This window comes from Temnothorax longispinosus, chromosome 2 (genome assembly GCF_030848805.1).
Source record: "Temnothorax longispinosus isolate EJ_2023e chromosome 2, Tlon_JGU_v1, whole genome shotgun sequence".
Lineage (NCBI taxonomy): Eukaryota > Metazoa > Arthropoda > Insecta > Hymenoptera > Formicidae > Temnothorax > Temnothorax longispinosus.
This window is the reverse complement of record NC_092359.1, coordinates 11,457,185-11,474,037: the sequence shown is the minus strand read 5'-3', so window position 1 is coordinate 11,474,037 and position 16,853 is coordinate 11,457,185. Positions and strand designations below refer to the sequence as shown.

At 31.6% G+C, this 16,853-nt stretch overlaps 1 protein-coding gene across 2 annotated transcripts; it reads left to right on the top strand.

The window, feature by feature from the left end:
• The first annotated feature begins 670 nt into the window (after positions 1–670).
• On the top strand, positions 671–16,287 carry LOC139807991 (cytochrome P450 4C1-like). 2 transcript variants are annotated; one of them, XM_071769549.1, is made up of 13 exons: positions 672–804; positions 4,441–4,661; positions 10,106–10,215; positions 10,440–10,530; positions 11,473–11,658; positions 11,808–11,901; positions 13,896–13,998; positions 14,183–14,288; positions 14,498–14,604; positions 14,685–14,753; positions 14,992–15,160; positions 15,579–15,758; positions 15,834–16,287. In XM_071769549.1, the coding sequence occupies exons 2-13, from the start codon at positions 4,508–4,510 to the stop codon at positions 16,025–16,027; spliced, it is 1,563 nt and encodes a 520-aa protein (XP_071625650.1). In that variant the 5' UTR covers positions 672–804; positions 4,441–4,507; the 3' UTR covers positions 16,028–16,287. The 2 variants fall into 2 exon arrangements, with proteins under 2 accessions (XP_071625651.1, XP_071625650.1); XM_071769550.1 differs by lacking the exons at positions 14,992–15,160; positions 15,834–16,287 and having other exon boundaries at positions 671–804; positions 15,579–15,742.
• Positions 16,288–16,853: the final 566 nt, after the last annotated feature.

Genomic DNA, 16,853 nt, shown 5'->3' with positions numbered 1-16,853 from the left:
AGCAGGGGGGTGTGGGTAAACCTCGTTTCGCGTGGAAAGTGTATGCGTGAACTATTTCGACATATTTCTTAGTCATTTATTTCTTCCAATGCTCAAAATAACTGCTATATTTTTCAAATTTTTTTTGTTTATAACTTTTTAATAAACAATGACCGCCGGCTAAAACCTTTTGAAGGTCACTCAAGAGGGTGACATATGTCAAGGTCAAAGTAATCCGAGCTGTGTTAGTTATTGTAAATAATTACCAAAAATTTTTACGAATTAATAAAGAAAAACAAATTTTAAACAGACTGGTTAGATCATGTCTGTTAAAAATAAGCGTATTTATTAATCTGAACCAAACGCATTTATGACATTTAAATTACTTTGTTTTATCATTTTTTAATATAAATATTAAATAAATAAATATTCTATTACAAGTGCGATTTTGAACTGTATTTGCGATTTTAAATCGCAGGCACACTTTTATATCGCAGGTACAATTTTATATTTTGTGCGATTTTGTGATTAAAAGTCAAATTGCATATCGGATTGCGATTCAGGAAAGAAAATCGCGGTATTAACGATATATCGTAAAATCGCACATAGTGCATGTCCGTGTCCGAGAAGTGGAATTACTACATATCTGCTGGACCCCAAATCAGACGACTTCGAACCAGCACGATAGTATTTTTCCCCTCCACATGCATGCGCAATCACAGCATTGCCCCTTGACTTAACGCAGAAAGTAGCAGTGTGATAGGAGGTCTCGTGTAGTTTATACGTGCAATTATAAATTTTGTGTGTATCGCTATATTACGTAAGGTTAGTTTATAAACCTTTATTTTACAGTCAATCTATTTCACAGATTCTTAGTCGGGTTCCGCTACATGTAAAACTAAGACAGAACTTTAATGTAGTCTACTTAGCAAGTGTCATATAGTGTATATTTCTATTGTGTACGATAAAAAGATAAAAATGCGATATCGAATAATGCAGAATAGTTTGTCTAGTCCGTTACTTTTTATAAGCATAATTGCATTTTATACTCTATTGTTTTTTTCTTTCAGGAGTAATATTATAATGAGATATGTACGTATAGGTATTATAAATATATATTATTATGAGTGAAAGTTTTAAAAATAATAAAATCTGAAATTAAGCTACCTCTGACTGGTCAGTTTACATTTATTCTAACTCACAACGTTTTAACCATAATTTGGTCCTTCTCAAGTGAGATATTATAATTTATTACGCAACATTAGACATAAGTCGCCAGACGTTGTATCCTAACTACATCGTGCAATACAACGTCTGGCGACGCATGATATCTAATGTTGCGTAATAAATTATATCTCACTTGAGAAGAACCAGATTATGGTTGAAACGTTGTGAGTTAGAATAAATGTGAACTGACCAGTCGGGTCGCTTAATTACGAATTTTATTATTTTTATTTATTTATTGGCGAATTTATTTTAGTTTTAAACAAAATTTTAAACATGCTATATATATTTGTACGACATTATTACAGAAAGTACAAAAATTAGGGTTTATAATAAATTATAACACAATACATATATAATATTGAAATAAATTTTTACATTATAACTCGGATTGAGTAAAGCAATAAAATTTTACGTTATTAAGGTAACTCAGGTATTTACGCCGCGCGGGGTTTTACGCCGCAGATGTCAGAAAAAATAGAAGGAATTAAGGTACTTGCTCGCAATTATTCTGTTATGTGCCTTTATGCCATATTAGTATTGTGTTGTAATTTCAGTTCTTTACTGTTAATATTAACGAAACTGTCGTGAGTCGATTTCTCACCGTAGTAAGAAGCGCGATCTTGTGTTACGACCTACGTAAAATGATTACTGTAGGGAATGTAAAAGGTTTAATGGTTATTTCATGATACATAAGTAGAGCGATAGTAAATTAGGATATGGAATACAGCAAAATACAAGTGCATAGCTCTTGTATTTTTTGTTTAACTTAATACCTTGTATATCCCTCCTGTTTAGGATATACGGCAAGTTAGTATGCAGGATTTATGCCATAGTGCAGACACTTTGTAAAACTCGAAATCTCCTATGTGTTCTTTTTTCTTCTTTTTTTGGATCGTTATAACAATAATCTTTAATACATTTATCGCTCTTCTATTTTTTTTTAAATTTTTTAGTTTTATAATTTGTTTATTATTCTTACATCTTAATAAACTTCTTACACACATTTTATAACTTATTGTGACATTTTATTGCCTTATTTATAAACATTATTTGTAATTTTTTATAAGGCGTATATTTCACCCATGAATGTCATATAACCCACCTCTCTGGGATATATGGCAAAAATGCAAGGTTTTTTAAAAGTTTTTTTATTAAATACAAAAAATGAATATTTCATATTTATATTTTTTTTATAGTAGTAGACAGTATGAAGTTTTTATTGGTATAATTCATTTGCCTTAAAAATAGTAAATAGTACTCGATAAATTAAGTTTCCTTTAGCTGCGGCGTATATACCGGAGTTATCTTATTCTTTTAAGGAGAATTAAAGCTATTTTCACTTGGGTTGAAATAGAAAAATCCTTAAATGGGAATAGAAAAATACGTACCACTTGGGTTGAATTTTTTAAGAGTGCAAAAGTTATTTTTTGAGGTAATACATATCTAATTGACGCAATTTAAAGATTTCATACATTTTTTGTAAAATATATCACTTGAGTTGAGTTAGGTAACGCAATTTTATAATATAATAATTTTGTTAAGGAGAAATAGAACTACTACCATTAGAGCTACCGCTCCTCCCTCTGCAGCAGGGGTGGGGCGCGGGGTTGATCTCGGTTCACATGGAAAGTTAAAAACCCGAATTGTACAATGATAGACCTCGTTTCACCTTATAAGCAGAGGTGGGTTGGGGTAGATCTCGTTTCGCGTGGACAGTTCTCTGGAAAACATTGTTTGGTACGAGTTTCCAACTTTCCACGCCAAGCAAGGTTCATTCCTACTTATAGGGCAAAATGAGATATATTATTTTACTATTTTTGGAGACATACTTAAAGATGTGATAAAAGACGTCTTTTTTAAGTCTTGAAAAATACGTCTTTTATCACATTTTTAAGTATGTCTCCAAGAATTATTTCATAAAAGACATTTTTTAAGTGGTCTTTTAGTTATATCTTACAGATGTCTTCAAAAAACATCTTTTTATTATGTTTCTAAGACGTACGTGTTATCTGGATAAACATATATGGCTATATGTACATGATATCTTATCTACTTTAGCGTTTGTCCTCTATTATAACTGCTCTGTTATATTTAAAATGTATAAGTTTTTTATTTGGAACGACTTGACCCAGCGAGAAATCTTATCAAATTGATGTCAAGTTGATATCTAAAACATGTATCAAAAACTAATTAAAAATATTAAAATATTCATTGATTGATTTATGTCACAACTTTCGATGAATTTTCGACTTAGAATAATTCGATTTCAACTCAATACTGAGTACTATTAGGCCGGTCAACTTACGGTTTTAAATCGAATTTGAATTCGGGAGCTTAATTGATGTGCCATTCGATAATAAATGGCACTGAAATAAACATATCAATTTTATGGTTCGTCAACCCCGTTTTTACAACAAAAATAAGAACCATCAAAAATTGGCCTCTTTCGACATCATAGAGATACCTATAAGACTAGAGTGCGCGAGTCATATATTGGCGCGCGTATAGAGGCTGCGATATAGGAATAGAAAAAGAACGCTGCATATAGGCTCCTTCAGACAAAGACAGAAGAGGCCATACGGGCAGCTTTCTATTTTTATTCCTGTATCGTGAAAAGACAGTGTCTTTCTATTCCTATATCGCTTTTTCTGCTTGCTTGCGCACTCTATACTTATATCTCTATGTTTGACATTTTACCCGAGACGCTGCAAAAATTATTCAAGATACAGAAAATTGCGCGCGCGCGCGCGCACACACACACGCACACGCACACACACACACACGCGCGCGCGCACACACACACACACACACACACAGACAGACATTTTTTAGAGAATTAAATTCCCTATAAAAAAATTTGTAAGGGCATTTCTCTAAAATCAATAGTTTAGGCGTGAGTGGCGCCCGAAGTCGCGCGATTGTACGCAATTGGAAAGTGTCTTTTCTGTGAAATAATTATCTATTCCTTTTTTAAATAAATTTTTAACATTTTATTAATTTTTACATATCACTTGGGTTCAGTAAGGTAACACAATTTTATGATATTATTCTTTTAAGAAGAATTAAAGCTACTACTACTTAGGTTAAAATAGGAAGATCCATAAATGGGAATACAAAGATACGTACCACTTGGGTTTAATTTTTTATTTACCAAACGCATATAAGATATAAGGAATGTAATGAAATTTTATCTTGAAGCAAATAATACATTTTTAATGATTTATGTAATTTAAGAACTAAAAGAAGAGAGCTGAAGGAGACGGAACTTGATTAAACTGGCTAATTATTTGGTCAACAAACGATGATCACTACTATATTGATATTACTTATTCTTATTCTATTGATGTATAATTATTATGTGCATCATGGAAAGAATGGACGACTTATCAATCTGATACCAGGACCACCAGGTCATCCCATTATTGGAAATGCATTCCAATTTCTTGGTTCACAAGGTAAGTTAAAATTTCTTATACATTTGCGTAAATTAATATAAATATACACTGTAGTGTCCCGAGCTTGGCGCGAGACACTACTGTGTCTCTTGGTTCGTTTTTGTACACAAATTTTTAAATGTAATATTAGCAGCATTCCTTTCTGAGATATAACCCTTAAACACATACTGTCCAGTCAGTACCATCAATACATAACGTGGGTATGCCATACCCGACTCGCGTATTTCAACTTTGCGTCCTGTGCATCAATTTTAACTTCTTTTTTTTTTAAATTGTGTGCCAGACTGTAAGAAAGAAGACCATGTAAATTATATTGTGATTTAACGTTTATCTTCAAAGATATTTGCAAATAAGTCGAATGAAGTAGTAAGCAAATTGTGCAAAAATCACTTTTTCTTTAAAAATTCATAACTTTAAAAAAAAACCGATAAAGACATTTCATAAACGGATCTTAAAAGTACAGAAATGATAGTATATGAAAAAAAATACGTCATAATTATTTGTTCTTGTAAAAAGTATAATTATTTGACATGGTAAACTTGGACAATTTTTAACTTTTTTGGAGCATTTCAATCACGTGAAAAAAATTTCTGTAATTCTGGAACTAATTTATAAAAATTTTAAGACTTTATGTCTAGTTTTTGCGATTAATAAACATAATTTAAAAGTTAAATTTGGCTTTGAAAACTTTACAACAACAAAATGGCGGACATAAGAACCATACATATATTTAATTATTTTACAGAAATAGGTTAAAAATAATTTAAAATTACAATATAATTCTTTAAAAGTAATTTATTTTTATAAAAAAATGAAATTTATTATACCGAACAGTAAGTACATATTTTTGCCCTGTGTACTTTCCACATTGGCAATTCGCATTTCAAACATTTGTATGTACATCGTATAAATAAAATAACATAACTTGAAATAATCCGTATTGTAAGATTATAACCTCAAATTATCTGATACATTGCGGTAAATAAATAAAATAAAATATCTCAAAAAATTTCACTAACACATAAAGTGGGTATGGCATACCCGAAACAAACTTTCTTACTTTTTTGCTCGGCTTTTACGGCGAGTCTGACGCTGTTTCAAATTCGACATTCAAGACAAAACCTCAAAGTTTTTTTACACGCCCATACCGGACCGCTACTGTCATCCGTTTCGAAATGGCACGTGATTAACCCTTAGTCTGTAAACATTTTTTTGGCACCTTTAGTCTGTAAACCTGGGTCGTTTTCGTCCTGACGTTTTTTTTAAGTGTTAAAATGTTACAAAAAATCTGAAAAAATTTGTGAAGGTCATTCAAACCTTCAATTTGAAGTATCAATCATAAAATTATAAACAATTTAATTTTTTCACATAATTTGTATTAAAAAAATGGAGCAACTAGGGGTAAAATCATTTGTTTACTCAAAAAATCATAACTTTAAGACAAATAAAGATATCGAAATAAATAAAAAAAGAAATTGAAAGGGAAGAGTGTAGCTTTCATAAAAAAATATTGCATGCAATTATTTTGAAATTAAATGCTTAAGTTTGCGACCTCAAAATTGCCAATAATTAGCCCCAAATTTCGTAGTAAAAACAGTAATAAATATATAATAATTCAAAAATTAGTAATAAAATCAATAAGAAGTCAATGGTTAAGGGTCACAACATTCTTCTCCTCGGGAGGACGCAATATTCGAGAAACATCCTCGCCCAATCGTTGCGCCATTTCCTAGAAAAACTGAACAAAAATATTTTTGTAATATTTTTTTCGCGGTTAGATGTTTTTGTGACACTTTTACGGACACAATAAATACTTTAAAACGGAAAAACGAAAAAAAATTATTTACGGTTTTGACTAACGTTGACTGTAAAAGTGGGTCGTTTTCGTCCGGAGAAAAATTCAAGTGTCTGCTGCGACGGCCGGAGGGGGACTGGCGCCTTGAAACTCGGTAGGCGGGTTCTCGGGGAGCATAACTTTTTTTTTACGAGATTCCCACTGTCCCTATCTACTATCTAGCGAAACCACTGCCAAGGGAACAGGCTTGGAAAAATTAGCGGGGAAAGAAGACCCTGTTGAGCTTGACTCTAGTCTGGCACGGATGCGCAGTGGCGCCTTCTCTACCCGTTTTCAAAAGTTACAACTACATTTAATTTTCGCCCGGACGAAAACGACCCAGGTTTACAGACTAAGGGTTAAAGAACCGACCGGGTATGGCATACCCAACATATGTGTTTAAGGGATAATTACTGATGTTATTGGCATATTGATTTTGGTAAAAGTTTACAATAACTAACACAGCTCGGATTACTTTGACCTTGACATATGTTGTCAAAGACATAATACTGAGTAACTTTTCCTTATAACTTAATCGGTGGTCGCTGCTTATTAAAAAGTTATTAACAAAAAAAAGTTTGGCGACCTCACCGATTTCAATGACCTTGATATATGTTGTCAAGGTCATGACCCCGAGTGACCTTCAGAAGGTTTTAGCCGTCGCTCGCTATTCGTTAAAAAGTTATTAACAAAAAAAGTTTGGAAATTATAGCATATATAGGTGCATATATCCCTTACAAAAATATTGCACCGCTTTTATACCTCATATAGATTGTTTTTAGCCCGTTTTATCATTTTTGTGTCCGTTTCTTGCACTCTTAAGCACGCGCAGTCTACTGCGAAAAAACATGATGAGTATACGCGAGTATGCGTATGAGTATTTTTGAGTAAATTGTCCGTTTTTAATACACGTTTTTTAATCGATGAGTGACAACACGTTAATACGTTCCTTTTTTACTCACAAGGATGAGGACACAGTAGGTTGTCCGTTTTCAATACTCATTTTTCAGTTGATGAGTGACAATACGTTAGTACGTTCTTTTTTTACTCACAAGAAAATATCCGCGGATTTCGCCCGATTTTAACCCTTATGGTACATACAGGGGGATTTAGAGTCAGCTCGATTTCTATCCATCAAAATTTCTCATAAATTCTGAAAGACTCTCACTCCTTATCTCCTCCTTATCTCTAAATTGAAGTACATTTATTCTACAAACTTAAAAACCTTTTCAAAGTGTACCGTAAGGGTTAAATGTTTTAGTACTTACATTATTTATTCTTCACTAATATAGATAAGTGGTACGATGTAATATTCAAATATTCGCGAGAAATTTGCATTGAACGTTTCTATAAGTGCAATATCCCGTGTAGAAATTTGTTAGGGATGGCCTTACATAACATAAGGCCTCGATCATTAGTTATTAGGGATGCCATAAGAAAGGTTTCTTTATTTTAACCTAATGAATTTTAACCTAATTGTAAGGATTTGATAAGGATGTTTTAACTTTATAAATATATTTACAAACACAAAATTTTGTAATAACCCGGCACTGGTTTCTGATATTCACCCGACATTAAGAAATTATATCATATGTCCAATTTAAAATTTTAATACTTTTTTTAAACTGAATTTGTTTCTTAAGATAATTTTTAAAAAATTATATATTCGCGCTGGTTATGACATATGTAGATTATATATAACACTTATATCAAATTAAGAAGTAGTCTACCACGTAAGGCAGTTGGCTCACGATCCAGAGGTCCCGAGTTCGAATCCCACTGAGGTAAGTGTGTTTTTATATGTGTTTTTAAATACGAAAAAATATTTTATATCACACGTGCGTGGAAAGTGGCCCATTACGCGCGCGCCATCTGTGTGACAAATAGCCAATTCCATACACGAGTCAAAACAGTGCGGTAATGTAACATTACCGCACTGTTTCTTCGAAACTGTGCGGTAATGTAAACATTACCGCACTGTTTTGACTCGTGTATGAAATCGGCCATCCGTCGCACAGATGACGCGCGCGCAATAATGGGCCACTTTCCACGCACTTTGTAATATAAAATAGGGTGTGTAACACGTGCGGGATGAGAATTGGACACTCGTGCGGGTGATCGCACTCGCCTTCGGCTCGTGCGTCCACTCCGCACTCGTGTCCAATTCTCAACTTCCCGCACTTGTTACACAAATAACTATATAATTATAGGCTACGTTTACACCCAGCGACCTGATCGCGGCCTGACCTATATTGTGACCCGAAGTAGGTCTAATCATCATTCGTTTACACCGAAAGAAACCTAAAAATTGACGGGATCGTATTTGGGATCGCCCTGAATTGCAGCGAATCCAAACAAGCAAATGAAGCTTTTAGGACGCGTCGCGCTTGATCGCGCGTTTACATCGCAAATGATAACGGCCGATTTCAGGTCAGGTCACTAAAATACGCGACCTGATCTGAAGCCAGGTCCGGTCGTCTATCAACTGTTTACAGCAGGCGGGCTAAATAATTTAGGTCGAATTTGAGGTACAGGCCGCGGCCTAATTTCAGGGTGTAAACGTAGCCATAGACTGCATCTTAAGAAACAAATTTAGTTAAAAAATAGTAATAAAATTTCAAAATAAATAATTTTTTTTAATGTCGGGTGAATATCGGAAATCAGTGTCGGCTCGATACTGGCTCGATACTGGCACGTAGCATTGGACCGATGTCGCACACAGCACGTATTTACCACTCAAAAATACTCATAAGAATACGTTATTACTACTCGGATATACTCGTACGCAATCCGCTTTAACCACTCGTTTTTAAGCAAAAAGGGACCCTTTGCGCCTCAAAAACGGGTCGTACTCATTGAACCAAATGCACGTTTTTACTACTCAAACTGACCGTTCTCGCGGTCCAAAAACGGTGCAAAAACGGTGCAAAAACGATGAAAAATTTTTATAAGGGATAGGTTAGTTAACGCGCTTTAAACACTTAAATACTTTTAAAGCGCGTCAACTAACCTATGTAGGTTAGTGATCAGCGATTTACTGCTTTAAATGTTGTGTTTTGGTAAAGCAGCGACTTTTTTGCAAAATAAAGTATTCTCTGCTTTAACAAAAAGACTTCAATTTATCAACAATTTACTGCTTTAAATGTTGTGTTTTGGTAAAACAGCGACTTTTTCGCGAAATAAAGTATTCTCTGCTTTAAAAAAAAACGTAATATTAGTCGTTTATGCCTTTCAATACTCAAAATAGCTGCTATATTTTCCAAACTTTTTTTGTTTATAACTTTTTAATAAGCAGCGACCGCCGACTAAAACCTTCTGAAGGTCACTCAGGAGGGTGACCTTGACAACATATGTCAAGGTTAAAGTAATCCAAGCTGTGTTAGTTATTGTAAACTTTTACCTTGTTTTCTTTTCAAAATTAAATTAGTAAAAGTTTATTAATGTTTTTTAAGCGATAACATTTATTTGCTGAATTATTCATGTTATTTGAGATACAGTAGATATAGTAGGAATATATTTAACACAACGCTATAGTCAATCGTATATTTTTCAATCAATATTTATAATATTTTGTGAGTTTACGTAGTAAACGTATACATATGTTTATTAGAGGAACTATGGAAGACTCTGGCTACCATACCTGACCAATACTATCCCATTTTCAAAATTTGGGAAAGCTTTTATCCCGTAGTACTCATCCGTCATCCGGATGATTTAGAGGTAATAAAATATCAAAAACATTTTATTCTATTTTTATTATTGATACATTAACGATAAGATGTTTATTGTATTTTTAATTTGCAAAAACATGTTTATACGTAAAAAACTTATTAGAGGTAATTAAATATTTATAAAATACTTTTGAAATTAATTAATTAATTATCTATTATATCTTTTACATATTAGTCTGAATAAAACAACTTTAATAAATCCTGTAATTTCAGACAATATTAAGCAGCGCAAAACATATTGAAAAGAGTTTTATTTATGATACTTTACATCCTTGGTTCGGTACTGGTCTTCTCACTAGTGGAGGTAATAAAATTATATTAACATAAATACTGCATGCTTTATTAAGTTTTGTTTTAAATTTCGATTATGGTCATAACAAAATATGGTAAACTTCTTTGTTATGAAATTTAAATAGTTAAATATATATTACAAACGATATACAATAATATTCTTCTGCTTATAAAGTAATAAGTGTAGAATTTTGATATAAATATAAATCAGGCAAGTCTGCTAAACTTAATTCATACAGTGAAGGAACCCCTTTCCCCCACTCTCCGTGGATAGAAAAGGGGAAGCATCGTTGCTCCAGAGCTCGGGGTTGACCATGCCTGATGTAAATACATGTGCAATCATTTTTATGATTGAAGCTTCGACACGATATACAAAGATCTGTTCAAAAAATTTCCAAATTTTGCCTTTATAATTTTTGGGGGTTTATTTACAACTTATTCAGTCCAATGTTTTTTTTTTTATGTTCCTTCTCGGTTGATCTCACTCTCAACGCTATTACTACTTCTGAAAGCAATCTTCGGCCTTTCAACGTAGATTTTATTTTGGAACACAGAAAGAACAGTTTTGTTAAAATATCTAAAAACTAAATTTTTTGCCCGCGCTTCGCGCGAGCTCAAATCCTTTTCCTTTTTTTTAGTCTAGATCCCTTTCCTAAATTCTCTTTGTTCTTACTTTTCTACATATAATATATAATTATGTAAAAACATAATATAATTTTCCAATAACTAGTTGATCTGAGAAACTGTTATTATGGGCTTTGTTATAACAACATCAGAATATTTTACCGGCATTATTATGATAGAATCTGCATTATACAAGTATAAATAATACTTTACTATGTTATTTAATTTATTTAAAAATATTGATTTTTTTAGTTTTGTTCAGCTAGATTTGCATTTCATTCCACTGTGCGTCGTTATCTTACATTTATGCATTATATTCTTTATGTTTTAGGCGCCAAGTGGCATTTGCGACGAAAGATATTAACCCCTACATTTCATTTTAATATATTGCAGCAGTTTGTTGAAATTTTGATAGAGGAAGGCGAAAGCATGACTAACTCATTAAAAAAAACTGGAGGAACAGTTGTAAAAGATTTAGTACCATTCTTTAGTGAACATACGCTGAATGCAATATGTGGTATGATATTTATAATTGTACAAAATTTTATTCTTATTGTTGAATAAAATAAGACAAAAATACAATATCTTTATTGAAAATATCGATATACACAATGTATATATAATATTATGTATTATAATAATATATGTTTATAAATGCGTTTGCAGAAACTGCCATGGGCACTTCTCTACAAGGCCTTGGTGAGTTTCAGCAGCGGTATCGAAAAGCGGTTAATCGCATGGGCAAACTTGTTATTCATAGGTAATTTATAAAAGAATAATAAGTAAAACTATAATAGGGTGACAAGAGGAAATATGCCAGTGTGCGCAATATGCTACTCGTTATATTTAACAAAGCTATATGGTTAAAAGCGCTCTTGTAAATACCATGAAATTATTCATAGTTCTATATCTGACGTTTTGCATAAATTTTGTTCATTTCCTAGCAATATTATAGTTTTTATGAGGTAAACGTGCTTTTCAGAAATTTCTTAAGGGGGAAGCCTCATGTAAAACGCTGAAAACAAGGCAATTTTCTGGAATTTTTTTTAAAGAAACATTAAAATAAAACTTATTAAAACTTGGGTAACGGTTTTAGCAACATTTATAGATGTAAAAAAATATTTTTTCATTGCAAAATTCTTTATTTATAAGTAGCAACAAAGCCTATTCTCAAAGGCCGCGGCGCCGGACTTCACAATTGGTGTGCAGCATTGCGCCTACAATTAATCACTGAACCAAAAATACAAAATTTTTCAACTTTTATTATAAGATACGATTGTAAACCTATTTGTTCAGTAAAAAATGCAAAATTAAAAAAATAACAGAACTTAGAAAAAAAAATTCGATTTTTACGGAAAAATTTTGGCTTTAATTATTGCAATAAAAGTTATTTAATTTGATAAAATGACTAAACAAGTAGGTTTACATACAATGGTATTTAGTTATCTACATGCATGTCAAAAAGCAAGTCGATTGGTCGAATAGTTCATGAGTAATCTTGCACACCAATTTGAAAAACATGCTTTTGAGAAAATCGCGTTTAAAGTTTCAAGTTCTCGGAGCGCGCGCTTTACTTGCATAACGCTCAGGTATAAAATCGCCTATTTCAAGTTCGAATTTTGCTCTGGAACTTTGGGAACATATTCTAGAGGTATTATACTAATGATCTATGTAATCAAATTTTTCTCGATTTTTTTGACCGGTTACATGAGGCTCCCCCCTTAATGCTTTATGTAAGTTATTCTTCAAGCGTTACACTATTTTTAACTCGATTAGCTTGTTGTTCTATTAGTATTGGTTAGGATAAAAGTATTCAGTATGTCGCTGGTTCGTTTTACTCACAGCCGTATTGTACAGGCTTTTATTGCAATCTAAAACTGCATCTTTGAGGAATATGCAACTACATAGGTAGGAGTAAAATTTCAGTGCTGTTTACAGCTTCTTAACGTAATGCCAGTAGATTAAGAAGTTGTAAAGAGTATAAACAAATATTCTCCCGTATAAATGTTAAAAATGAATAAACTTAAATATTTATTTCATGCGCTATGAATAAGCTATGTACTTTAATATTTTGCAAAATTGTATTCCGGATAATTTAGTACTTGTACGCAATACTATTAAAATACAAAGAAAGTAAAAGCTATTCAGTAAGCGATCAGTGATTTTTTAAAATGATTGGACCTTGCCTTTAGTTCTTCCCTGGGACTAATAAGTGTAGAAACCAATCGTAATAAAGAATCATTGAGCGCTCATTGAGCTGCTTTCTCCGCCGAACGCAGCCATTGAAACTCACTTTTTCCACGGTAAGAAATTCAACCACCATCACCCTGGTCTGTGACGAATTTGAAACACACACCAGTTCGAACTGCTCGTATGACACACTCACGTAAATGAACACAACACCACTCAACATAGTGCAACTAGAAACTTTAAGTAACACCTCAGTGAAACGCAAAATTTTCTACGGCACCAGATTTGAAATAAAAAAATTAGAAGGCATTACTTTCGTATCAATCCTCGTAATATAAGATTCTTTTATTTATTTATTATAATTTTATCATTCTTTTATCATTCATTCATTTATCATTCTTTTATCATAATTTTATTAGTGTTGTAAATGTATTCTCTTTTTATAAGGTAACATCAATATTACTAATTGTAAGAATGTATAGAAAAACTAAACAAACTTTACAAATTATACTATTATGACTTCTTAAAGTAACATATGTCTACTATTAAGTAATTATGATATAGATTGATGAGACCATGGCTGTACATCAATTGGATATTCTGGTTGTCGCCGACAGGTAGAGAGCAAAGAAAGATTCTGAAGATATTACATGGATTTACTGAACGAGTACGTGTAAAAATACTTAATATTATATTCAGACATTATCAACTTTGAATAATTAAAATATTTCACGTCTATCATATAAAAACGTAAGATAATTATTATCAAATAATTTATAAATGTTAATATCACATTATTAATGCATTAATTTAAAACATTAAAGAAACATTATAATGTTGTATTTACATAGATTATTGCTGAAAGAAAATTTTATCATGATCGCACTAATGGTCAATACTTGAAGAGCTTTAGTAATGACACATCGGCAGAGAGAAATGACGCAGAACCAATAGAAAGTATGTAATGTAATTATATATTAGCTGTTCCTTAAATATTGTCAGTTTAATATTATAAAACAATTTAATAATATTATGTAATTTAAAATCTAAACTAAATTTAAAAACTAAAATGTAATTTAAATTTTCAACGTAGTCAATGTTATGTAATGAAAACGTCATAGAAAAATTGGGCTATTAAATTGATTTTCACATATTGACATATTTAGTACAAAAAAAACGGCTTGCAATGTTGGATCTTCTAATAGCGGCATCCCGTGATGGCCTAATGACCGATTCAGATATCAAGGAAGAAGTCGATACTTTTATGTTTGAGGTATATGCTTTTGTCACTTTTCTTGTTTATTGCTTGGTTTATCGTTATATATAATATTGTATTGATACATACGATTATAGGGTCATGATACTACAGCGATGGGTCTGTGCTTCATTTCAGCACTATTAGCTGAGCATAAGGACATTCAGGTATCTATCGTCAAGTGTAAGCCGTCATTCTTAAACAAAGAAATTAATTGATCCTAGAAGTTATTTATTAAAGATATATCAATATCAAATGTATTTTATGCATATACATATATTTCAAACAAATTAATCAAGACATTTGTAAAATAATTATTTTTGTAATTTCTCGGAATATCTTTGTTTCTAAATAAAAACATCACAATTACAAGAGACAACTTTTTAATTAACAATAATGATACAGGATCGTGTCAGAAACGAAGTCGATACTGCATTTCAAGAGCATGGGGATAAATTTACTATGAAATTATTGCAAGATTTACCATATTTAGAGAGATGTATAAAGGAAGCCTTGCGCTTATATCCCAGCGTCTTTTTTATATCACGAATTCCTGGGAAAGATGTAAAATTACGTATGCATCTATCCAATTTTTTATTGTACACTTTTTTAAATATATTACGCTACATATAATCAAATGTATCAGTATATGTACATATACAATGTACATATAAAATAATATAAAATACAGTATTATTCTTATACATTTGTAACATATATCTTAGTATTTCTATATTTTTATTGATGAGTTTATATCTATAACATTTCAAAATTTTTTATACACAAAGTTACATCTAATACAATGTACAATATTTTCAGAAATATTAAACAAATAATACTTAAAAAAATTTAAACATTAATTAAATTACATTTTTATTATGCAAACTATAGACATCTATTTGCATGTTGTATATGATGTGTAATTAATGATAAAACTTTAATAAAGTTTTTAATTATTATTTGTAATTATTATTGTATAATATACTTTTCAGAGTCATATATAGTTCCTGCTGGCACAGTCGTGGATCTTATTATTTACGCAGTCCACAGAGATCCAATTTTTTGGTCAAATCCAGAAGTGTTTGATCCTGATAGATTCTTGCCAGAGAGGATTCAAAATCGTCATCCTTATTCGTATTTGCCGTTTAGTGCTGGACCACGTAACTGCATCGGTAAGCTGCATCTTTTTATATTTAATATATATTGCAGTGTTATATAAAAAGATTACAATACATACCAAATTATAGGCCAACGATATGCTATGCTGGAATTGAAGGCAATGATAGCTCCTCTGGTACACAATTTCTACTTGGAGCCCATTGATTATTTAAAGAATCTTCGGCTGAAGGCTGATTTGGTAATTCGCGTTGCTCAACTTCGTGTAAAATTTATTCCTGTCTGTAAAACGGAATGTATCCCTTTGAAGCAAATATCGCCTTAACGAAGATCATAAAAGACAAAAGGAAGGCTTTATTTGCTTACAAAACGATTATCACAGCGCGTCGTAATAGTAACACTTTCTACACATGTTATTATCGCTTACAAAATTAAAATATAAATATAATATTATATTGTAATAAATATAAAATATGTAATTAATAATTATTTTATTAATATATTCAATAATGGTACATGTACAAAACGTTCCTATGGTTTTACTATTTATATGTGCAATATATATAGTCGTGTGTGCAATTTATTTTTGTGTGATATAATCTTGTATGCAACTTGCATACGTGCAATATAACAGTATGTACGATATACTTATTACATATTATATAACAATTATACAAACTTATAACAATTACAAACTTATAATAATTCCTGAAAAATCTGATTGCAAATTACAAAACTTGATGACATCATACAATTTGGGACCATCAATGTTCAAATTGTGCATTGCAATGTAACATTTCTTAAAAGATACAAGAAAAATTTTCCATTGCAACACGAAGAGAAACAGATGAGACTTCTGCACCATGATACATGAGAGTGCCACAATTTAATTTCGCAGATCATTGGCTTCCGTAGCTGCAGCAGATATTTCGTGTATTGGCTGTACATATGTTGCAAAGATTGAAGAGCCATATTTTACAGCAATTTGTAATATTTCGCTATTTTGTCCAAAGCCTGACGTTTTAAGATCAACTAAAATAATGTTTTTTTTTTCAATATCGGAATTATTTATTATCTTTTTATTTAGTCCTTGTTCTTGCGTGGCCGGTATAGTTAAAGAAGTACAATTACTTTCGTATGTAACGCCCACA